Genomic DNA, 26020 nt, shown 5'->3' with positions numbered 1-26020 from the left:
ATTTGTAACAATCGCGCAATCCTGGGTTTTACTGGCAGGTGCTCTGCTCGGCACCATGGCTGGCACTTCTGGGGTTGGAAATTTCCGAACTTTTTTCATATATTGGCCGCTCCTGAGCGTAAGCCGCATTTCCGGGGTGGGATCAAAATTTTAGTCAAATTCTGCGGCTTATAATTGTGAAATTACTGTAGTCTTGCAGACTAATATTTCCCAAACACTTGTATGGACTGCTACCCAAACTGCATTTTTGTGAGTTAAATCATCTATTTTTCCTTCATAATTATTAATTCCTTGCTAATTGTTAAATAGTTTTTGGGCAGATAATTGAGCTTTGTATTACAGCATACTGAAAACTGAACCCCACCTATCACCCCTCCTTTCCTAAACAACTAAGCTTCACATTTTGAGTAAAAATACAGTATTTGCAAGATGGAGCAGCAGCAGCTTTTATTGCACCAGAGGATGTTTTTCCTAATGAAGATTTGAGAAACACCAATAGATGGCAACACTCCTACCACTCCAGAGCACATTTCTCCAAGCAAGGGATGAGCACTGCAGCCAAAATTCCATTAAGCTCCTCCATGTGCTGTTTCCTAATAGATACCCCCAGCTTGCTCCTTTTTTTGGACGCTATATACTGCCTTTAGGGGATATCTAACTTTTCCACTGACTAGTCACAGGGGCTTAAAAACAGGATGTTTGCTTGTGGCCCTCAAAGACCTGCTTTCTAAGAGGCAACAGAATGGAATATTGCACATGTTCAATCTGAAAGGCTGAAAAGAGTTTAACAGTGAATGAACAGAACTCTGCAAATATGGCATTTCACACAATACTCTTTCATAAACACCACAGACTGGATAGCAGTGTTTGAAACTTTTCAATATTGAGGAGGTTGAGGACATAAAAAAGTGTCAATAAATAATTTTAAAAAATTGAAATCATAGGCATTATAAACAAAATATCACTTGTATTTATTACCAACAAGTATATGCCAGGTCATTATCATCTGAGTAATGAAATGTCAAATGTGTTTCAAATGGCACTTTTAGATACACTTTAAATGTAACCATTTCAGTGACAAGTGTTCTGGACAAAATACAATCCTGTAAAGTTAATGAGTATAAATTAACCTGTTATACAGCACTTCTGTGAGATGCATGCAGTATACAAAACATTTCCAAGTAAGTTCTAGGTGTTTGCAATTCCTATGAGGGGAAAAAAAGATTCAGTCCCTCTGTAGCTTTTTTCCCTTAGCTGGAGTTTTGGAAGTATGTTCATTTCCTGCATTTGGTTCCCAGAGTGCATTTTTTACAAATCTAGAAGCAGCTCCTTTATCAAGTTTGGATGCCTTTTTCTTGTCTGTTATTTCTTTGACCTTGTTCATGTATGTTCTTATTCTCTCCTAGGGATGAAAAAAAAAAAAGAAAAGCATTTCAAATCATTCTCCCAGGATTACTGCTAAAATGAATCAATGAGTAGAAGTTCTCCACACTGTACACTTCTAGAACTATAATATCTAAAAGAACAGTATTGAAAACTTGAGAATTCCCTTTAGCACATTTTCCATCATAGGTACCTACCATACCATCTACGTGACACTTGCTATAAAAGGAACACACAAAGTCCTACAGAGATGCAGACTCTGCATCTAATTTGCAGAGATACAGGAACCATTCTTGCAAGCAAAGTTAGAAAACAAAATACTGAACTCAGTTTGGAGTCTGACCTACATAAAGATGCCAAAATAATATTTAGGTATTTGACACATGCATGGATGAGTTATACTGCCTGACTACTGCCAATAAAAAAAAAAATATAAAATTCAGCAAATCCAAGCAATCGTAAAAAAGCATCTTACACAAAATTAAAGATCACACATGGTGCACCCAGAAGTCTAGGGGTTAAGTTCCTGAAATGGTCAAGGGGGCTTATTAAAGAACTTATTTTGGGCAGCCTGATGAATTTCCAGCCATATCAGAAGTCTATGGTCATAAATAACAACACAGGCCTGTTTCCAGGAAAAAGGGGATGCTTTCTTGACATATCTTACCCTACCAAAGTTATTTGGTGTTTATGGGGTTTTTTTGACCAAAACATGATTTGGACTCAGCCCCATAGAAGTATACCCTCCCAGCGTAACAATCTCATTTATGTGCCTAGTCATCCTCATCTGCTCCTGCAACAAATAAAATTACTTTAAGAGGGTACTAAGCAGCTTTAAGATGTGAATCCCCCTCTCCTAAGTGCCTGCTTCTCTTCACTGTAGGGAGTACACTTACAGTAACTCTGCAAAATATTTAACAATTTCGTTTACAGACTTCAGCTCTACATATTTAGCTTAATATAGCCTTTAACTGCCTACTGCCTTTGAGTGTTACTGTCATACAAACAGTAACATATATATACACATATATGTAGTGCTCTACCTGATAACTGAATTATAAATGTGGATTAATAGAACATGTGTGGATACTGCTAAAATAAATTTAGATATGTAATCCACACATTTCTCACACAGCCATTGTCATCTCTTTGGAACAAAAGTTCCTGATTTTCAACTCTTCAGTGATTATTAGAAGCAACTGTCAAAAACTTGGCCACTCTTTCTGTATCAAAAACACTGCTTTAACAAGGAGGGCTTTACAGGGTCTGAAATCATGATCGGTCGTAATATTTCTTTGGTGACTGAGATGGCTAAGGAGAACAGATGGCAAAACTACACATATTAACATCGGAAAAAGGAGCTGGAAAATGTCAACTTGACAAAAGAAATTAATTCTGATAGTTTGAATGTGAGTTTTCTAAGTATAGTTTGAATACCTGCATGAACACAAGGAGAGCAATTCTAAAAACAAAATAATCATGACGGAAGTGTCTTTTTTAATTCCCTTTCCACGTGAATAAGAACATCCCAATGCCTTTGCAAGGAAAGAAACGTGCATTCATTCAACCTTGATACTTGCAAAAGAAAAAGAGTCTGAGCAACAATCTAGGCTATGAAAATACTCACTCTTTCTTCGGAGTTAAAACGGCAGTTGTGAAGTAAAATACGCACATAAAATATTCACAGCAGGAGAGATAAAAATTTTTAGTATCACTAAATTAGCACAATATTCAGACACCATACAATACAGGAGGAACAAAAAATTGACAAAAAGCTCATGAAATATTAACTGATGCATTTTTTAATATGATACAGTCTAGACTACTGAAAACCTCACAAAATTAAAAATAGAAGTATTCTTGTTATTCCACATTTTTCAGTCCTCTCTTCCATTCTACTGGTTATGTAAGGATTACATTTAAGCTAACTATTTTACATCTGCTGAGATTTAATATTTTCATTTATTCAAGAATTAAAATTAGTAGAGAGAAGTTTTGATTTCTGTTTTTTTCTTCAGGCTAAATGATTCAGTTTTTTAAGTCAGCAGAATTTTCAAGATAGTTAGCCTATACTGCAGTCATGCATCTAAATGGAATATAAAGACAAAACTGAAGATTTATTACAGGTCGTAAATATGTCACTAATGCAGAATTACTGGACAATACACATACAATTGGTGCCAAAAAAGCTTTTAGCTTTGCTGCTGAACTGGATTCTTTACTGCTGAGAAAATGAATTAATGGAGGGCTTGGAAGGGGGCACTTTCCCGTCTTTGCTAGTAAATCAGCCATACTACACTTTTAGAGTCATACAAAAGTTAGAAAAGGCAGCCACAGAGATTAACATGATTCCAAGTATTTATAAGAAAAAAAATGCCACACTGAAAGTTATAAATCATTATCAGGTATGTAACATTTTTCCATTTAACAGATACAACTGAAAAGCTGCTCTGTACAGAATCCAATTCTCTACCAAAGGTGGAAAAAAGGAAAAGATGGTATAATTCATCACCCTTTTCTAATTTCATCAGATTCTACAACTTTAAACAGTACTGTTTAAAAGTAAAAAAAATTACTTTCTTAATTCAGAGAGCCCAGCAGAGCACATATATAGTTACATAACAGCATGTAGCATATGCATGCTATTACACCAATGAATCATTTTTAAATGTAGATATAAACATTATTTAACTTCTATTTGGGCTAACCATCCTGCACAAGTAGGATGCATGCAGCATAAGCAACTCACCAGTTCTTGCTTCACTGGATGTTCCTTTGGATTGATTCCCTGGGTAGCCAAGTATACTACCAAGAAAAAAAAAAAGATTTTTTTGAAACTGAAGGCTGTCTATGAGTGAGGACCCTATCAAGCAGTCACATAGGAAAACCAAAGCTTCCACACAAAATCATTAATAAGAATTGTTAACTGTGTCATTAAGTATCTGCCAAAGTATTATTATCAAATACTGTGGCTAAAATACCCCCAAACAACTAAAATGGTTAAAAGTTCAGTCCTTTAAAGGACAGAAAAGATTGTCACAAAGAAACCAGAAACATACTCATGCATATACAAAATTAGTTTTTCTAAATACAGATTTTTCATTTGGAGTTTCAACATCGTTTATCCTATGGATGGCAATAATGTCAGCCCTCAGGGTAATTACAAGTGGAGATATGATTATTTAGTGTTTGCGGCTGTCTAGGTGTTCAAATGGCAATCATAAACACTACATTTTCCTTTCTACCACATACTTACCCCAGAACATAGAATTTAATGTGTATACCGAAACCAAATCCAGCTTTGCTTGCTCAAGAGGATCTAACTAGAATGAAAAAAAAAATAAAATTGTATTTGAAAATTTTTAAGCAAGTTATGCACAGATTGTAGCAATGTACACATTTTATAATTGTGAATGTATTTATAAAAGAATACACACTGAAGGAGCACACATTTTTGCATCACAAGCTCACTGAGACTACGTTTATGCCTTATTTCCATGCCATCACAGGACCATTCATTTTCTCCTCTCCGAGTATTCATGTAATTCTCACAATATGAAGTTAAATGCCACAGTCCCACACAACCAAAATCACAATCCCTTAGCATGTAGCTCTTGGGCTACTGCTCCCATAGTCAGAAGTAAGTCCTCGTTTTTCACAGAAACTTAATTCAAAATAGTTGTTGCTACCAATGGAAGGAAAAAAAAAGTTTAAAAGTTGCTGAAACTCAAACATCAATATACAATCAACGAATGTTAAAACTACACGACAGACTGTGTGTTCAATGCATGCTAGAATACTTAGGGATATAAAGCAATGGAAGAATAAAGGTAATGAAGGGGTTTTTGTTTCCCTTTACTGTCAAAGTAAATTTATTTTTTTAGGCCTACACAGCTTCCAGAAACTCTGATAACATCATTGTACAGCTCACTAGTTCTCACATGGATACTGTCAAAAGATCTGTGTTGTCAAGACTGCTTTCTTCATCATTTATTTGTATAAGAAATCCTCACAGGATAAAGAAATTCCCTCATGTGCTGCCTTTTTCTTGCCCTACAGAAAGAAATTACACATTAGGTTTTAAATGTTACAAGATAGATACTTATAGGAAATTCTCAGGCACTACCTTACTTTGACAAAAAGCCACATTTTGCAGACTTCTGCTTATAGGACTGTAAGGGTCGGTCTGAAGATTCCCTGATATGCCTCACAACTATCATCAGAGACTGAGACCCCGGGACGCCACCACTTGCTCTGGACAGGAGTTTCTGGCCTGGCCAAGGTGGATGCTTGCCAAGGGACTGTGTGCAGGTGTGTGCTGGACTGTCATGGTACACTGCGTTTGAGCAGGTACGGGCTGGGAGAGCCATGTTTTCTGCACCTGCTTCCCAGAGCGACCGGTCTCTGCACACAATAGTTCATAAATCTCCCCACCTTTTGGCCAGAGGCCACTTGCCTTGGAAAAGGACTATAAAAGGATAACTTTCTGAAGAGACTTTCGAGATCTCTTTCTCCCCATGAACGGAAAACGCATCTATCGGTGGACGACTCAAGGATGACACCCCATCTGTTGGTAGTTATTCCTTTTTCTCTCTCTCCCTCTCCCCTTTTACTTTGTTTCCTTTATCTCTCTCTCCCCTCTATCGCAAAACTGATTTGTTGGCACTCAATAAACTGCATTGCTGCTTGCTGCTGAATAAAACTTTAGTCTCTCTACTGTTTGTCTTTTGCACCCTGGGGTCAAACAAACCATCACGATTCGTGACAAGGACAGCTAGAGGAGACAGCTCAGGTCCTGCAAGTCTAGACTTCTGGAATCAGATCAATTTTTACTTCTGCCAGTTCACCTTCACATCCTGCTGGGTACATCATTTCCATTCAGTTTGCTGTGAGTCTCAGTCACAAATGTGAATGACCTCTCCATTATGGAAGACCAGGTCAAGGAAGACCAGGAATAAGCTCCAATGTCCTTGAGCTAAATGACTCACTGATAAGATTATCACTTATCAGCTTGGAAGACCATGTGTTTCATTGTTGAGCTTGTAAAACCATCTAGATTTCTTAGAAATGTAAGAATTTAACAGCAGGTGTCAAGCGTAGGAATGCAATTTTTGTTATTTCTCTGTGCAGTGGCTGGCCTTACAGACCTTTTTATTTTAGTTCAGGCTCTCGAGTATTTGTGTATTAATAAGGAAAAGGTTTCCAAAAGGAAGATAACTTACCTTTTGCAAAAGCTCACTCCTAGAGACTGACATCATTGTTTTCAGCATCTCATCTACAGAACCAAGAGACTTTTCAAATGCTGCAAGATAATCATGAATTTCAGTGGGGTATTCTTCCATGTTACTATCATCTTCTGACATTTCCATCTGGAAAGTGGAAACAAAAATAGTAATTCTTTCCATTAAGTACCTACAGAGTCAAAAGATCGTCATTTACAACACAAAGCATTAGCATTCATTCATTAAACATCATAAGAAATTTCTACATATGAGGAGTCCTAGTAAGTAATGTCAGTAGCAACATAATTAAATGCCCTGCAATTTCAGGGATATCTCCTAACTCCTGCGCAAAATGGCATGAAGGAGTATTCCAGTTTACATTAATTTAGTACCTATTCCTGCAGTGATCATAAAACAGTATTTAGCTTTTCTGATCTGTGATAGAAAGAAATTATTCGCATGTTTAAAAAAAGTGCTCTATAAATTGCACTATATAAAGAGCTACATCAAGCAGCAGTCAGGACACCAGGAAAAACAAAAACAAAACCAAAACTAACTAATTAACTAACCAAAAAAAAAAAGAAAAACAAACCACAAACCAAACCAATGGGGATACAGCTTCAGTCTGTCTTAGGAACAGACCTTACTTCAGCACCAGTTACGTCATTATTAGTTCATTCAGGAGTAGGTCTAAAAAATTCTTCTTGTGAACCCTGTATCCTGTTTTCTGAAGTCCCTATGGGGTATTATAATCTCCAATATAACTCTAACAAAGCTGAGTTAGTTTTGGGATTTCAGATTAGAGTAATTTCACGATTATAAGCCGCACCATTTTGACTAAAATTTTGCTCCCACCCCGGAAATGCAGCTTACACTCAGGAGCGGCTAATATGTGAAAAATTTTCTGAAATTTCCAACCCCAGAAGTGCAGTCAAGGTGCTGAGCCGAGCACCTGCCAGTAAAACCTGGGATTACGCGATTGTTACAAATTGGTTACTCTGTTGCAGGCGGGTGGAGACAGGCTTAGTGTCTGCAGCGCGGGGCGGGGGCTCCCTCCTTCAGGCAGTGCAGCCCAGGGAAGAGGTGGGGGGCTCCATGCTGCCATCCCCACGGCTCGGGGCAGAGGCAGGGGCCTCCATGCTGCCATCCCCGCGGCTTGGCGGGGAGGCGGGGGCTCTCCCCACTGCCTGCTTGCCGCCGCCGTCGCAGGAGTGGGGAGCTCCTTCCCCTCCTGCTGCCACTGCCATGGGTGCTGGCGGGCTCCTTCCCTGCCTGCCACCGCAGGGCAGCGCCGGGCCGGTGCGAGCGAGCCCGGTGGCAGCAGCAGCCGGCCCCGAGCGGCCCTGCCAAGCAGTAGCACTGAGCTGGGCCACCTGGCCCCGTCGGCAGCCCCAAGCGGGCCGATCCCGCACGGCCTGAGCCATGCCAGTAAACCCCACCATCCTGCGATTCTGTTGCTAATTGGCAACTTTGTTGCATGCAGGTCCTCCCTGCGAATAGCAGAGCGGCTTATAATCAGGTGCGGCTTATGTATGGACAAAGAACAAAATGTTGCCGACATCCGGAGATGCGGCTTATAGTCAGTGAGGCTTGTAATCGTGAAATTACTGTACTCTTGCAATCTTATCAACACATCATGCACAGCAGCTGGGAAACAGGATGTGAAAAATCCCAATGCATCCCTTTTCGTTCCCAGAATTTACAGTACCATGGTATGGCTACTGCCAAGCCATCTGGTTTCTGGTTTATGATCAATATCTTTAATTCCTCTCAAATCATAAATCATGTATTATCTTGGGGAGTTCATGTTACTTAGAGCTATGTTATTTTCTACAACTTCTACTGAGCAACACCTTTTCAAATGTTCTAAGGAAAAAAGAGAAGAAATATGTAATTTTCTCACCTACTTGGTGAGCTGCATCAAGAACAGTGGGAGCACCTGGATCAATGCAGGCTTTTCGTCTTAGAATCAGTGTGATAATCCCACTCTCCAGATGTGAGGATGAGAGGGAGGGAATAGAATTCAGAGAAACTGCACTTTATCTATGAACACCAAGCCACACAGTACAAACAGCAAAGAGCTGTCACATCACTGGAGTTTGTCTTAGATAACAACTGGATCTTTCCCCTTCCCTGGCAAGAGCATGGGATGTATTAGAGAGTTTTATTTTTATTTATATTGTCTCTTGAAGGTCAAAAATGAAGATGGTTGGGAGAAAAAACAGTGTGTAGCTACTCAAGTTTGTCTGCAACTTCAATTTTAACCACATCAGTGTGATTCCAGAAATATGATCAGCTAATTAATAAGCCAAGTTTCACTGCTATTGTTTGCATAGTTAAGAGTTATAATCCTACTCAGCTTCATGACTGCTCATCCTGGTCAGAGTGCGTTTTTACAACTGAATACAGAATCACAACACAAACCATGCTAAAGGTCCACTCCCTACCCCAGCATGTAACCCATACACCACACACATAAGTATTACTTCCGTCAGCTGTGGAAGACCCAAGGAAGAAAGCTGAGCTGGATCCACAAGATGCCGCCCACAGAAAGGTAAAACACCAATACAATTACTTCTGATATTCATAATAACACTATTTGTGTTTCATTCTATCCTTCTAGCCACCTGCTTTATAATCTGCCATGTTAGGCTGATAAAAAGGGTTCAGAAACAATGTTTGCTGCTAACCTTTAGTCATATAATACGGCATTAAAAACCTCTCAAAGCTACAAAAGAAACTAGATTTTCCCAGTCATTATAACAGCTAAATTTTGTTAGAAGGTGTCTGTCAATACATGTTCCCTACACTTAAACAGGGAGAGAAGTAATCCAATCCAACAATCACCTACCGATCTTAACATCACTGAGTTACTTAACCTAGTATGGTCTTGATTTAACGAGCAGGCATGAGCATAGTGGTAAATTCTAACTTCTCTCTCTCCCTTAGTCAGTGTATCCAGCACCAGCAAGAATAAAAAAAGAACTAGCAAAAGCCTGTAGCAAGTATGTGTTACCAAAATTAACTGGAGCTGTTTTACAAGGATAAACAGTCACATATTTGAAATTCTTTTCAGTATACCAAGTTAGACTAAAGGAATAAGACAGAAGAAGAATAGGAATATAGAAGGAAAAGATAATAAATACAGTCCAAAATACATTTTGCTATCACTGGTGTCTCATTAACCAGAAAGAATTACGTTTGCCCTCATATCACTGACTATTTACTTGACACTATTAGCAAAGAAAGTGAAAAATCTGCATCGGTGTCTTGGTTTGAAAGGCAGGTGTCTGCCAAGGAAGGCAGCAACCTCCCTTGGAATGGAAAAATATGACCCTCTTCCCTCCAAATTATAATAACTTTGAAATTAAGGGGCTTTAGGCAAAGATATGGGAAAAGGAATAACAGTTATTTACTTAATGTCTTGGGTTACAATATGGAGTGTGATAAAAAAGGTCTATTCTATCACCATCTGTTAAGGGTGGGGGCGGTGATGCTTATCTCCGTGGGAGATGTTCTGCTAATGGGCCATCCATTGAAACCAGGTGGGGCATTGTTCTTTATCTTTTCACAACCCATCCTACCTCCAGGGAGGTATCTTCTGCTAATAGCCCATTAAGTCCCACTGTGGGACTGATAAAATTACTGCATCCCATTAGAAGTTGTTCCAGCCAGGGGGAAGGGCCCAACATTTCTCACCAAGATAAAACAGAGGTTTTGGGACACTAAGGTAGCTACCTTCTCCACTAAACTCCAGAGAGAAGTTGAATTTCTCCACATCACCACTGGACCTCCGGAAACAAACTGTACCTTCTACAGGACCACTGCTTCAACTGAATCACATCTGTCACTACAAAAAGACTACAGCCACCATTTAATCAAACTGCTATCAACACCGTGCCTGACGGGGTGTCAGGTTGTACTATGACTTTGTCAGAGTTTGGGGTCTGTTTCTTTGTAGTATTGTATTTCTATTTTAATTTCCCTAGTGAAGAACTGTTATTCCTAATTCCCATATCTTTGCCTGAAAGCCGTTTAATTTCAAAATTATAATAATTTGGAGGGAAGGGGTTTACATTCTCCATTTTCAAAGAGAAGCTCCTGCCTTTCTTAGCAGACACCTGTCCTCCAAACTAGGACACTTAACTATACAGTAATTTCACAACTATAAGGTGCACCCTTTTGACTAAAATTTTGACCGAAACCCGGAAGTGCGCTTTATAATTCGGTGCATCTTATATATGGACAAAATTCGGAAATTTGCCAACCCAGAAGTGCAAGCCGCGAGGCAGAAGTGCAAGCCGCGAGGCAGAACGGCGGCCATGGGAGCCGTGATGGGGGGGTGGTGGCCACCACGGGAGCCCCAAGCCGCGAGGGGTGGCGGCCGAGGCAGCCGAGCCGCACCAGCTGGCGCCATGGGTAGGCAGGAGTGCTGGGGTACGTGGTACGGGGAGGGCGCCTGGGGCTGCGTTTAAAGGCTACACCAATCTGCGAAAAATGTTTGCAAATTGAGAACCTGCCAGTAAACCCCGCGATCCTGCGATTTTGTTACTAATTCGTTACTTTGTTGTGTGCGGATCCTCGCTGCAAAAAAAAAGTGCACCTTATATATGGACAAAATTCGGAAATTTGCCGACACCTGGAAGTGCGCCTTATAATCCGGTGTGCCTTATAGTAGTGAAATTACTGTACATACACATATACATATATGTAAAACAAACAACCACAATGGCAGTGACAACAAACAGAAGCACACAGTCCCAGCCTTCTCTCTCAGCTGCAGGTACTTTCCCCTTGGTGCAGTTCTGCTCACAGTCAGCAGGGGCGCTGGTGGCTACGAGCCGGGCAGGGCAGGTACGATGATTTTCCTGTGCCTGCAGGGGGCGCTGTGGTGTGAGCTCAGCTGTGTCCCCCTCATGGGGTAATGGCGGGCGGGCTGAATGGTGAAGTTGGCTGTAGCAGGAACCTGGGAGCGGGGCTGGGACTGCAGAGGCAGGCACACCCCGGAGAGTAAAACAAAATGTAACAGAAAATGCTGCTGCTTTAGCAGGAGCTTCTGGGGTCAACTGGACAGTGCTGAATTAGAGAGTAGCAAAAAAGCCCAAGGTAGAAGCAGAAAACAGCAAGGCTGGCCAGTGGTAGCCAGGCTCCTCTGAAGTAGCTGATGCACACAGCCAGGAGACACTGCCCTCCAGGAAGGGGGAAGGAGTCAGGGTTCCAGGTTTGTCTCTCATAAGTACTGGTTGTTATTGTCTCTCACAACAAATGGGACAAAATTCCATGAGAAAGAAAAAGAAAAACAAAACCAAAACAAAAAACACCCCCCCCCCCCCCCAAAAAAAAAAAAAGCCAAAAAAACCCCCAAAACAAACCAAACCAAAATCTTAACCTCCAGCAATCACATTTCAATGGAACAAGGCTGCCTTTTAAGCCTTGTTTAGCCTTTCTGTACACATACAGAAAGAACCCTTCAGTGATAAGTCTTCTGCTCCTGCCTGGGGAGCAGGAAGAAATTATTCAACTTGTGTTTTCTGTTCACTTCAACAGAAACCAGCAAAATCCTACTCCTGCTGTGTAGGTATCTCTCTCTTTTCATTACACTATTGTTTCAGCACAACTAATCTCTAATGGGGATATGTCACAGTATTGGCACATGCCAACAATGAGGCAGCAGGCAACAGCCTAAAGTAATTTTGGTAATATTAACAACAAGAGTAAACTATATTAGAAAACGTGTACAACAGAAACTAAAAAAAATTGTTGCTGCCAAAATCAACACATGGGTTGTGTACTCACACCTGCAGAATAACGAAGTCAAAGATAGGAGGAACTCCGTGACTCTCTAAACATACCCAAAAGCTATACTGCCCTCAGCAATTATGTTTCAGTTATTAAACAACAAATTTTTCCTCAAAGTTCTTCAAGTGTTTCTTTTTTGTATTTTGAAAAAGCAAACCTTAAGTCAGTCTCTGAAGACTATGTTTATTAGACAGGTTTTCTGATTTTAATTTACTGACTGTCTTGGGTTGCAATACAGGATGTGACCAAAAGTATCCCTTCCATCACCATCTGTTGAGACCAGGTGGGCTTATCTCCATGGGAAATATCTTCTGCTAATGGGCCATCATCGAAACAACTTCACAACACCAACGTACCAGAAACAAACTTCCCTTTTAACAACCCCGCACTGCTATGTTTTTCGGAAAAAAACATAAGAATATGTATTTGAGGGAGAAAAGGACTTTAGATTGCAAAAATAAACCATTTTCAAGAGAACATTTATGCATTACATTTAGAAAAATGTTTGAAAAATGTTTATAAGTTTCCATCGGTGGAAAATTTCTGAATATCCTGAAATTTCTGAAAAATTCTGAATAAATTCTCTTTTATTCAGAAAGGTTACTAAATTTACAGAAGCTTCTGCTTAGAAAACAAGGAACACCTTGTTCTCTTTGCAGTCAACATATCAACATACTATAAACCAAAGCAGATAATAAAAACTGTGAAAAGGGATGGAAATATCAGACATTATTAATGAACCACAGAAAAGACACAAATATGAAAAAGAGAAATAGAAACTATGCCATCTTCTTCAGACTCTATAACTACACAGGTGACAATCAAAAGCAGTTTGCTATAGTGTTAACATGACTACTGATCTAAGATACAACCAAGTTAAATACCATATTAAGGTATTTCAAATAAAAACAAACAAAACACAGATGGTTGTGCATAACACTACTAGCAAAATTAGCTATATTTATCTTCCAGGAGAACAAAGAGGAGAACTACAGATCCCTTTTAAGAAAAGCACACCCAGGAAAAAGAGGAACTGCAGTCAATTTCAGGTGGCTTTTATGAATAATCTTTTAATATATTTAGAGGTGATTTAACACAAGCCTTATAAAGCAATTGCCAGCTGGCTTAAAAAGCAAAACCAAACTTCCCTTCCTGCTCACGCCCCGCCCCCTGCCTCCAGCAAAACCCTGTCATACTGAAAGATATAAACTCTAATTAGGCCATAAGTATTTCTATGAGAGATTTTGCAGAGGATACATTGTGAAAGTAGTGGAAGCTACATGCATCTGTCAACATGGCAATAGGAAACCACTTAAGCAGAAATGAAAAATGCTGGGTGTTAGCATTATGCACGTGGTTTTCAACTGGAATTAAAACTCCAAGTTCAGGATAAAAATGGTGTATTTTAATATTTTGTATCGTAAACAGAAAACAAAAAACAATTTAGCATTCTGCTAAATACTGAATTCACACATCATATTAACTCTTACATATTCCTTAAGCACTAAAAGGCCTTTTCTTCATACTGAGCTCAGATCTTTTACTTTTTCTGATTATTCATCTAATAAAAATGAGATTAGGTAATTAGATTATTTCTTCTTTTCATGGATATTTACAAATTGCATAGAGGAAAAAAGTAAACTAGAGAAAACAAAAACAAACACAAACTTTTTGATCAGGACACATAAAACTGCTCTCAAATTCAAAATAAACACATGAACATCATCAATACAGCAAACCATCTCTGTCAGCTACTGAAAACTGGTACTGTCCTCCCTCCTGAGAGTTCTGACTCACAACCTGCAGTGAATGCAGTTGATGTGCAGTTCCAGTAAAGTGTAACTTCTACTCTAACACTGTAGTTCACTGCTGTGGCTATAGGGCAACAGAACAACCAGCATCCTAAATTTAAAGATACCTGAGATGGGGATTAAGTTATTTAGCCACAAAACTCCTTAGGCCAAAGAAATCCATGTTTGCAAAGTTCTGAGTACGAAAGGCTCTAATCTGTGACAAACACGCATTATTGCTGATAATAAATAATTACTTGCCCACTAGTAATCATTGTGTCCACAGGTCTGCTTTGCTTTGTCCTTGCAAGCCTGCTGGGGGCAGCTGGAAAGCAATCTAGTACCATCAGAGCACTCTTGCAATGCCAAGTCACAATCTTGTTCGCAAGAAAGATTTCTATTGCAAAAGTAAAAAAGTCTACAACTAAATATCAGGTTGGCTTATCTTGATCCCCTTAAAAATATCTCAAATCAAGCCATGGTAGTTCAGTAGGGCATAATTTGCACTATATTACAACTGGGAAACAGCCAAGAAATCCCTGCCTTCAAAGCCAGGCTCCAGCCACCATAAAAGCCTGCACAGAGCCATCCTACAAAACAGTTCACATCTATCAGTCTCTTGCTGATGGCGCTGATTCACTTGAGCTTCAAATGATTTGCAAAGTTTATTCTCACCTGTTTTAAAAGGAGATTAAAATTTTAAGGGAGAGAATGATATTATAGGCTCGTTTACACTTCAGCCAATAGTGGATATCCCACGGGAAAACTGTCATTTTAGCTTGGATTAAACATCCCTCATTCACCACAGCCCCATCTATATCCACTGATGCAAACCTTCAACTCCATCCGTACAATTCATAAAACACTTTTACTCTCTGTAATCAACTGTCCCAAATTTCACATCTTTGATGACACAGTGGTTTCTTCTTCTGAACAAATACAATATAACCTGGCTCTTGTTCAGCTCCAACTCATCAGTACACTCAGCATAAATACAATAATAAAAACAGGTATCTTCATGTATGTACAGAACACTTCTTCGTGACAAGTTTTCATAAAAGCTCCCACTCTCAGATATGCTGTCACACTTCAGTTCAACTTCACTCTAAAGTGATATTAGATTCATGTCTCTAAACTGGTCTTTAAGACATATACAGTAATTTCACGATTACAAGCCGCACCTCATTATAAGCCGCATATCTGGGTGCCGGCAACCTTTAGGTCTTTGTCCATACATAAGCCGCACTGGAATATAAGCCGCTCTGTCGTTCGCAACGAGGACCCGCATGCAACAAAGTTACCAATAAGTAACAGAATCGCGGGATGGCGGAATTTACTGACTCGGCTTGGGCCGTGCGGGCTTGGCCCGCTCAGGGCTGCCGACAGGCCCAGGTGGCCCAGCTCAGTGCTGCTGCTCGGCGGGGCTGCTTGGGGCCGGCCGCCACAGCCGCCGGGCTCACTCACCCTGGCCCAGCACTGCCCCGTTGCAGCAGGTGGGGACAGAGCCTGCCCGCTCCCACGGCAGGCGGGCACGGAGCCCTCCCCAGCTCCTGCGGTGGGAGGCAGGCACAGAGCCCCCCCCCCCCCCCCCCGCCTCCCCCTGGGCTGCAGGGCCAGCAGGAGGGAGTGCCCCGCCTCCCCCCGGGGCTGCGCTGCAGGCACTAAGCCCGCCTCCACCCACTGCGCAACAGAGTAACCAATTTGTAACAATCGCACAATCTCGGGTTTCACTGGCAGGTGCTCAGCTTGGCACCCTGGCTGGCACTTCTGGGGTTGGAAATTTCAGGAATTTTTTCACATATTAGCCGCTCCTGAGTGTAAGCCGCATTTCCGGGGTGGGATCAAAATTTTAGTCAAATGCTGCGGCTTATAATCATGAAATTACTGTACTTTTCTTAGCACTGAACCTACCAGGAACTTCTTGTGCAGCAAAAGACTGTCTCCTTGGACAAATTGGTTTACACACAGTGGGGACAACAATCAATACTGAATATTTCTGTCCTATCAAATTTGCAGCAAACAGGAAATGACCTGCCTGCAGTTTGCATCTCCTGTAGACTTGAAAACTATGGCAAGTTTACTACTTCTAAAACCTGCTGCCACTCTCCACTAGTATCAACACCAAGAATATGAATACCTGGAATTAAAGCCATGAGATTTTTTCAATCCTTTTAAACTGTTGACCTAGTTTCCTTTAGCCACTAGTTCCACAACACATGAACAAGTACCTCCCTTCACCAGAATGCAATTTTTTGTATTTGCAATTTGTGTAGTCCCTGTCTGTACCATTTTGAATAGCAATTCAAGTCTATTTTTGTCTGGTTTTTATTTTGCTGTGCTATTATTTTTATTTGGCTGTTCACTATTAGAAGCATGTTTACTCATTTTTTGGTTCAATATAATGTAGTAACAGTGAGATGTTTGTGTTCTTAGCATCAATTTTACTGATGCAGGAAAAAAACATCTATCTACCTGGAGCTATGGTGACCAGTCCATTCCAGTGTACTGTTTATTTATTTAGAGGAAAAGTAGACTACAGATGAAAAGACTGCTAAAAATCTTAAATCACTTCAAAGGAAAAGGCACTTATCATAAAGGTTTGTGTGACATGTGCACTGCTTTTCTGATATGAAGCCTGAAAATTCTACCAATTAATTTCAAGCTTCTCACACTCCAGAGAAGAGCCTTGGGTTGAGTGTTTTCTCACTTCTTTACCAATGGTCATACTGCCACAGGAGTAGGAATATCCAGCTATTTTAGATTTGAAGTGGTTTTTCATACTTTTAAAACCAAGGAATACACCAGATATATTTCAATGTTGATTTTAAAATCCAGTTCTTCCGTTTTTGTTTGTCTCAAAAATGAGGCCTTTTAATTGGCATCATCTAAAGTTTAATTTGCTAGTCAAAGTCCATTCCACGATGCTAGCAGTAATTCAGCTTGTGGTCAGAAAACTGTGGCAAAGCATAAGGAAGGGAGACATTGTGACCTTTGCAGCAACACGAGAGACAAAGAGGTTTCATTGTAAGGCACTCATAACTTTAAGTACCACCTGCCTTTCTGTTAGGTGCTGCTTCACTGTTTTAGCGGCCTGTATATGCACATTGTGCCTTGTCTTTGAAAAACTTTGTCAACTTCTCAAGGCTCCTCAAATTGCAAGACTATTTTGTTAATTTTTAATAGGAATGTATCCATTTAATGCCTACTGAACATCCATCCTCAAAAAAAATGCAAAAAAAGCCTCAAGCCCATGTCCTTTTTTTTTTTTTTCACGTACACGTAAGAAAGCCTAAACATGTCACACATTAAACATCCAAGGCCAGGCCGGATGGAGCTCTTAAGCAACCTCGCGCAGTGGGAGGCGCCCCAGCCCATAGCCGGGGGGTTGGAACGACAGGATCTTTAAAATCCCTTCCAACCCAAACCACGCTGCGATTCCACAAACCCCGTTTATTACACTCACTAACATCAGCAGCGGGCACAACTCGTGCACAGCGGCCCTGCCTCTCGACAACGCACTTCCCGGTTTCCCAAGGCTTCAGGAAAGCCGCAAAGCCACAGAAGTCTCCGGGAAGACAGCCGGGAGTAGCCGCTCTTACCTGGGGCAGGCGGCCGAACACCGCGTGGGGCTCCAGGCACGGCGGCAGCAGGACGGGGCTGCGCCCGCCACCGGCAGTGACGTCACGGCTGGAGCGGATGCGGAAGCGGCGGCCTGGAGGAAGCCTTGAGGGAGAGGGTTCGAGTTCCGTAAATGCGCTTTGTCGGAAGGGAGCTGGTCAGTAGGGTCCGCAAACAACCAGAAGGTTTGGTTAGGAAATCATACGCTTGGTATAGAAGTTGGTGTAAGTTAGTCCCTGACATGCACGATGAGCGCACGGCAGTGGGTTTTGCATAAAGGGGAAGGGAAGGGAAGGGGCAAAAGGAAAGGAGAAGGGAAGGGGCGAAGGGAAAGGAGAAAGGAAAGGAGAAAAGAAAGGAATCCAGCTGATGTCCAAGGCACGGGTACCTTTTTATGGATAGTTTTCCCTGCCCTGAAGACTCATTTCTCTCTTTCTATGCAAATTAGTTCTCATGCACAGTCTATTCTATCAAGGGTCTTGAGTGGTCTTGATTCCCCCTACAGTCCATGCCCACCTCCTGGCCTCATTCCTGTGCTTGCACTGTGGTATGTTGTGCTTATCTCCAAGAACTTCAGCAAGGATATTTGTCCAAGAAAAGTGGTGCCCTACCTCCTCATGGCCCCTTTCTCCTGTCACAACGTGGTTTTCCTCACAGTGTGTTAATATCAACAGTCTTTTGTTATTACCACGAATTCTTGTCTGATGGGATTCCTGTCTGATTCACTGGCTCTACAGCCATGCAGGTATCAGTGTTTGAGGCACACATTGGGCCCTTATCTTCTGGGATTCTACAGTGGGGAGGGAGATTCTCTTTTAAAGCAGGAACATGCTTTCCAGCCACTGGGTCCTCTGAGTGGAGAAGGTAAACAGCCAGTATGACTTATCTCCAGCTGTTTCCAAGTTCTTGCAGTTGCTTTCTGGAAAAACTGTGTGTAGAGATGTTCTTCTAAAGCCAGAGATGGAGTCATCCTAGGGGTCTGCACTGGTTCCTGCCTGACACTGCACATCTTTGCCTTACCCTCAAGTGAGAATTGTTTTCTAATTGTGTTATTGGCTGTGTTTTCCACTGTGTTTCTCCACAAGTCCAGAGGAGGCTACCACAATGGAGAGACAAAGCACCTCTTCTATGAGGGAATTGGTTGTTCAGCCTGGAAGAGAAGTGGCTTAGAGGTGATCTATTTGCAGCCTCCAGTACCTGAAGGGAACCCACCCGGAAAGACAGAGAGGGACTTTTTACAAGGGCATGTGATGACAAGACAAGGAGGAATGGATCCAAACTGAGCATAGTTCTGGATTAGGTATTAGGAAAAAATTCTTTACTGTGAGGATGGTGGGGCACTGGAGCAGGTTGTCCAGAGAAGTGAATGCCCTATCCCTGGGAATGTTCAAGGCCAGGCTGGGTGGCACTCTGAGCAACCTGGTCTAATAGGTGTCCCTGCCTATGGCAGGGGATTAGAACTAGAGGATCTTTAAAGTCCGTTCCAACCCAAGTCATTCTAGGATTCTCTTAAGAATTCAGCAAATAAATCTGTGTTCAAAATGCAGTGGATTAATATTTCTCCACCACAAGAGCTCACTGAGATCTCTGGCTCCCAAAGATAAGATCTGCATCTTACAAGTTTACATTCTGATAAATAGTAAAGTAGAAGTCAGTATCTGCATCAAAAGTATTGGCATTACTTGCCAAAGACTTCTTTTTGCCTCCTGTTCACAATCTCATCTGAAGCTTATTGTAACTCAGGTTTTGCAGGCTATCCTCTCCAAGGCAGATCAAGATAAGATCACTGGAGTTCTTCATCACAGTTGAAGAGGGCCTCCTCCCTGCTATACATTACCAGGAGTCTGTATGTGCTGACTGAATTCTGGCTGGTTGCCTGAAGGGAATGTGCTGAGCTAGCTTGCTCAGCAACAGAGTTTCTAGAGGAAGGGAAAAGCAGGTCCTGTCTGGAGAAGGACAAGTTCAAGGCTGGGGAAAGTAGACTTATATGTCTAGGGGAAACAAGAGTAGAAGTTGGGGATCTTACCTAGCTTCAGTGTACCTCCCTGCACCTTCAATATTTTTAAAAATACCACAGAATTGAGCTTCCTTTTAATAATTTGGTTTACATCATCTAATGGCTATGCTATATCAATTCTAATTAAGTCAGTGTGTACTGCAAATGAGAGTCTTTCTCCCTAGTCCAAGTTGGAAGCATATCTAAAGATCTTCAGATGTCATTAATATTTGTTTACATCTTGTCTCCTTTTCCTACAGGGGATTTGGAGGTTTAACTTTTCCTTTCAACCAAAAGTAGCTGCAAATGAATAAAAACTTGGGTTTTATGAGTATTATAAAAGCAGCAATCACAGGGATTATTTAAGAGCCTTTCAGCTATATGTGGGACACATACAGGTCTCTGGGGTAGAGAATAGTATCCCTATTGTAAGCTAATTATTTTGGTGTAATAATACAAATTTTCACTGCATTTTCTTAGCCATTTCTTATTTAAAAAACCACAGTCTTAATTGTTTTCTCATGTTCATTTTTACTAGTACAACTACAGAATTATGCACTGTAAATAAAAGAGAATTTAGGAGTTTTCAAAATGTTCAGAAATTGAACAGTCTGAAGGGTAGCAGAGAATTACAGTAATTTCACGAATACAAGCCGCACCAATTTGACCAAAAGTTTGGTGGAAACCCGGAAGTGCGGCTAATATTCGAGGGCAGCTAATACATGAACAATATTCTAAAAGCTGCCAACATGGAAGTGAGAGCCCGCGGCAGCCCCAAGCCAAGCTGGAGCCCGGCCGGCCCCGGCTGAGGTGGGAAAGCCTGGCAGAGGCGGGGCCAGCAGTGTTGGGGGCGGGCGGCAGAGCCTGGGTCAGCAGGGCGGGGGAGCCTGGGAGAACTGGGGCTAGCAGTGCAGGGGAGCATGGCAGAAGCAGGAAGCCCGGCGGGTGGGGCTGCCTGGCAGCGGGGGAAGCCCAGCAGAATCGGGGCCAGCAGCGTGGGGGAGCCCGGCGGTGCGGGGGCCTGCAGTGCCGGCCAGGGCGAGCAAACATGGCGCGGGGCGGCCGGCGTGCCTGGCAGCGGCGGCGGCGGCTGGCCCGCCGGCAGGGCGAGTAAACGCAGCAGCAGGGCGGCCGGCGTGCCTGCCAGCGGCGGCGGCAGCTGGCCCGCCGGCAGGGCGAGTAAACGCAGCAGCGGAGCGGCCGGCGTGCCTGGTGGCGGCGGCTGGCCCGCCGGCAGGGCGAGTAAACGCAGCAGCGGGGCGGTGCTGACGGGAGAGGGGGGGCCAGTGAGCCCGGCGGCGGCTGCAGCACCACCCAGCCGGCCCCGTCGGCAACCATGAGTGGGCCGAGCCTTCCTGGCCCCGCCCCGAGCCAGTAAACCCCGCTATGCCGCGATCCTGTTACTAATTGGCCAATTTGTGAAAGCTGCGCACGGATTCTTGCTACGAACGAAAGTGCGGCTAATATTCGGGGTGCGGCTTATCTATTGACAAAGACAGCAACATTGTCGAGGCACCGGGGGTGCGGCTTATACTCCATGCGGCTTGTATTCGTGAAACTACTGTAGCAAGACCTGCACTCCTCAATAGAATACTACTTTGCAGTTCTAGTGTGCCAAATGTCTATGTAACATATGTTTAGTTCATTCTTACCTCAGTATTCACATGTCACAGACAAGGAAATACAGAGAGGGGATTTGATTGATAGACTGATTTACCAAATGTTAGGTAGAAATCATTGCCTGAGTCTGATTTCCTAAACCCAATATTTTGTTTCAATTACCAGATCAAAGGAAAATGCAACACATGCTGATCAATGTTCAGATTCAGCCAACTCTGTAGAAGATTGTATCCACATAGAGCATTAATGCAGTACAAACTATGCTCCATATTCCCCGGCTATACAGTGTGGCTCTGTCTCCTTCTACTGGTTTACATTTGTTATAGATTTGCTCCTACTGGCTCTGGACTACTACAGATTTATACTTTTATTAGTTAACTGAAGTTCCTACACTGAGTGCCAAGCCTTGGAATTTCTTGAGCCAATTCACTCAGGAGATTATTAGATATTAAAGCATTCATTTTCTGCTTAAAATGGCTGCACAGCCTATTTAGTTTTCAAGAGCAGTGAGTGAGAAGTTAAGAATTCGCATTTATCCCAGCCAAAATCTGATTGAGATATAGCTCATATAATTCAAATGGTTTATGCTGGTGCCACTCTGAAAATATATTATTATTTTATATATGGATATCTGTAGACAAGTCTATCCATGAAAAGCTGTACTGGCATCTGGTACTTACTGAAAACCATTTCATTTGAGAGGCCTATGAATGATTATTGATTTTTCTCTTATCATGCCTGAAACAAGAGAAAACAATGGTGAATATTTTTGCCAAAGTAGTCAAAGTGACAGGCATCTTTAACATAATTACTGCATCCACTGTACATACAAAATAATGATTCCTGCCAAGTCAATCTTCTTTGTGGAGCAAATGTGGAGGCCAAATCCTGTAGTCTTGGCCTTGCTGGAATCATTATACAGCCTGGATGATGCAAAGCACCACAGCCTGACATACAGACCAGCCATGGCCATCTCCCTGAAACAACAGCACTGAAAAATCTTTGAGAGATGTCATGCAGAAGACAATGTAAATGAAAAAATATAGCGTAGATTCTTCTGCTGTGAATCTGGTGGGAATATAACAAAGATTACTACTTGTAACAAAAGGGTTAATAAACCATTGGCAGGATAAAAATACAGACTCTAAAATCTGACCAAGAATCTGGCAAGCAGACCAGTTTGGGAGATGTTCATGTGTGTAGTACTCATGTGTCTAAAGGATACCTTGGGCCTTTTGGAAGAGGCATTTTGTTTTTGTGAGGCCCACTTCTTGGCAGTGTAATCTAATGAATTTGCAATCTAATTTCTTTGCAGTGCAATTTAATGAATCTGCAATCCCATGTGTGGGCAGACCAGCAAGTTACCAGAAGAGGGTGTAACAGGAGTAAACTGAAGCACAAACATCCATCTGCTTGCCAGTATTGCCTGACATGCACTTGTTCCTTGGCGGAAGAAGGGTGAGTACCCAATGTTTCCTCTGGTAAATCAAAAGACAAACATTCCTAAAAGGACAGTGACAGGCAACTGCCTGGCTTGATGCCCTGTTTATGGGAATTTATGTCTCTGCCTGAATTCTGCTGAGACCAGATGTATGCAGAGGGAGAGAGGGCAGGGATAGAGATTTTACAGTGATTTATTACAATGCATGTGGTGAGATCAGAAAGAGAGACCAAGGTATCTATCTGGCTGCCAGTTTTGTTCTTCTTACTTGCTAGATGGGGTAAGAAGGGGAAGAGAGTCTTGAGGCTAACCCACATTTTCAGCAACTAAAAATCCTATAGTAATGACGTTAGCACAGTGGAAAAGAAATGTAAACTCCAAAATTTTCCAGATTCTGTTACACTTTGCTGAACTTAAGGGCAGTGTATGTGGCAGTGTCAGTCCAAGTGAACTTAGACTCACCTTTCAGTTAAAATGCTCTGGAAATGCCTTTTTTTTCCTACACTCAGATTAAACTAGAATGGCTTTGAACGTACTAAACAAAGACTGTTTTCTCTTTTGAAAACATAGATTTCTAATCAAAATACAGATGCAAAAGTACATGGAAAGAGGGAAATTGAGATTGAGGTATCTTGGTTTAGGGAGGAAAAATAATATAATTCAATAAGACTAGCTTAAGCCCTCTAACTAAAGCTTTCTTAACATAACCGATAGGGAGTATGAGATCTACACTGAGATAATGATAGCTGATACAGATCAAAAGAGCTTGTGTTCATGTCAGCTGGATTAAATGACAGGATGTGGTGAAGTACTGGGTTACTTTACATACAAAGCCTTATTTACTGAATGCATATATATCTCTCAGGTTAAATGCATTTATATATGGAAACTGTAGAAATAAATTGAAAGCAATCTATCACGTGTAGAATATTTGTTCTGATACTATTCTAAGATTGCATTTCTTCCAATTAGTATGTAAAGCTGTAATTTTTTACAAAGTGGAAGATTGTGGAAGTAAATTGTATTAGAAATTGAAGTTTATTTTTAAATGCATTACCTGTCTCACTTGTTAACTCTTGTTCATAAATTCCATAGAATAATATATTTTATACTCTGTTTTAGCAGAAAGCCTAAGACAACTTTAGGAGTAAATTAAACTTAGTATCCAAATTGTAGTTGTCATTTTAAAGTGTGTTTTAACACTTATTTATCTGTACATGCCCCCTGAAGAAGCAGGATAGAAATCTTTGGCCTAACTCAGTGTAGCTGCTGTTATGTTTCTTGTGCACTCTGCAACAGCAGGGTGTGGGAGGAAGGGAATGCAAACGTCAGGAAGGGAAGACACTGCTGGATATAAAGATGTCACAGGTCTGTGCCATCACACACCTCTGCAAGGCAGGAGTGTCTGCCCCTCACATCTGCTGAACAGGCCACAAAGTCCTGCCTGGTCGATCTGTGCCAGAAAGAAACAACGAGGGTTTCTGTCATCTCTGCAGGAAGACTGATGACCTAAAAATTAAAGGTTTAGCATTGGAGGCAACTGAACTGGTTTCATTAGCTGCATCTACCTGAATTTTGCCAGTGGTGGGTTTTACTGTAAGTAGACACTCCAAAAAATGCTGAGACTTAAGGAGTTAACTAGGAATTTACTTGAAGGAAAGAGTAATTTCAGCTGCAAAGCTGTAACAGTCAGTCTGTTAGTGAGCAACTGATACAATGTAATCTGGTAAACAATCTGAGCTACTATTTCTGATCCACTGTCACATTGTGTCTCAGTTGCTGTTCTGTGGGCTTTACTGCTCTTCTGCAACCCACACATCCTCTGGCTTCAGAGAATGTTTTCTATGTTTCATAACCTTAAAATCACAAGCAACCTAGGAGAGCTTGCCTGTGCTTATTTATGCTGCTGATTGACTTTTCATATGGATGAAAAATATTCAGCTTCACTGCCATGCTTAAGAACCGTATAATCATACCATTGTTTAGAAAAGAATCCTTAGGAAATATCATCAAATTAACCCAGCACTGCCAAGCCCACTACTAAACCATGTCTCTAAGTGCCACATCTACATGGACCTTTTAAATATTGCTAGGGATGGTGACTTCACCACTTCCCTGGGCAGCTTGATCATTGCGTCTTCACCACAGTGAAGAAAGTTTTCCAAATAACCAATCTGAACCTTCCCTGCTGCAAGTTGAGGCCACTTCCTCATCCTGTTGCTTGTTACCTAGAAGAGGCCAACTCACATCTGGCTACAATGTCCTTTCAGAGCAATAAGATCTCCCTCGGGTCTTCTTTTCTCCAGGCTAAACAACCCCAGCTCCTTCAGTTGTTCCTTGTAAGATTTGTGATTTTCTACACAGGACTGAGGCAAACAATGCAATAAGTACCTCAGCCTTTACCATCATCCTTTGTCACTGTGTTTCCTCTGGCATGCAATAAAGGATGGAGATTCTCCTTAGCCCTCTACTTGTTGCTAATGTATTTAAGAAGAATTGTTTTTATTGTGTGGCAGTAGACAGGTTAAGTTCTGTCTGGGCTTTGGCCCTTCTAATTTTCTCCCTCCATAAAACTTCATGACATTTTTGTTCTCCTGAGTTGCCTGCCCCTTTTTCCAGAGGTCATAAACTCTTTTTTTCCAAAGTTCCAGCCAACAACTCTCTGTTCACCTGCACACTTCAGGACCCTTCTCAACTTTTTCCTCTCTGCTGTATTTCTGGCAGATATCTGGTAAGTTGAAGTCCCCCACAAGAACAAGGACTAGCAATTGTGAAATTCCCAGCTGCTTATAGTGTCTTTCATCTGCCTCTTCACCCTGGATGGATGATCACTAACAGATTCTACCAGGGTATCTGACTTGTTGGCCTGACCCCCCGATTTTTACCCATAAAGGCTCAACCCTTCTATCACCATCATTAAGCTCTAGAAAATCAAAACATTCCTTACCATGGCTACCCCAGAAGCAAGTCTGGGTTCCAAGCCAAGGAAGCCAAAACTGTCAGCCTGTGGTGGCCCCTTGCACATTGACAAGAGTGGAAAGAGCCATGGTTCTAGAAAAGAAGTCCCAGTCCATACATTCTGCACAGGCTGTTTTTACTGCCAGGCATAACAGGAGAGGGAACTTACAGGTGTCTTCACATGGTTCTGCAC

General features: G+C 41.7%; 2 protein-coding genes across 6 annotated transcripts in view; one reads left to right on the top strand and one right to left on the bottom strand.

The window, feature by feature from the left end:
- Positions 1–950: 950 nt before the first annotated feature.
- Positions 951–17901, bottom strand: C1D (C1D nuclear receptor corepressor). Of its 2 annotated transcripts, XM_033056118.1 has the most exons (6): positions 17794–17901; positions 6606–6752; positions 4640–4706; positions 4133–4188; positions 3011–3015; positions 1310–1402 (listed from the first exon to the last, which is right to left on the bottom strand). In XM_033056118.1, exons 2-6 carry the CDS (start codon positions 6750–6752, stop codon positions 1393–1395), a joined length of 285 nt encoding a protein of 94 aa, XP_032912009.1. In that variant the 5' UTR covers positions 17794–17901; the 3' UTR covers positions 1310–1392. The 2 variants fall into 2 exon arrangements, with proteins under 2 accessions (XP_032912007.1, XP_032912009.1); XM_033056116.2 differs by lacking the exon at positions 3011–3015 and having other exon boundaries at positions 951–1402.
- LOC116994425 overlaps positions 17888–26020 on the top strand; it is a 17763-nt gene continuing 9630 nt past the window's right edge. Inside the window, exons 1-2 of one of the 4 annotated variants that reach the window (XM_033056114.1) lie at positions 17888–17969; positions 22744–22886. In XM_033056114.1, coding sequence (XP_032912005.1) covers positions 17946–17969; positions 22744–22886 — 167 coding nt within the window. In that variant the 5' untranslated portion in view covers positions 17888–17945. Of the gene's footprint in view, positions 18839–22743; positions 22887–26020 lie in introns of all 4 variants that reach the window. The other 3 variants (XR_004417479.1, XM_033056115.1, XM_033056113.1) reach the window with 3 other exon arrangements.

This window comes from Catharus ustulatus, chromosome 3 (genome assembly GCF_009819885.2).
Source record: "Catharus ustulatus isolate bCatUst1 chromosome 3, bCatUst1.pri.v2, whole genome shotgun sequence".
NCBI lineage: Eukaryota > Metazoa > Chordata > Aves > Passeriformes > Turdidae > Catharus > Catharus ustulatus.
This window is presented reverse-complemented; position numbering and strand designations above follow the sequence as displayed.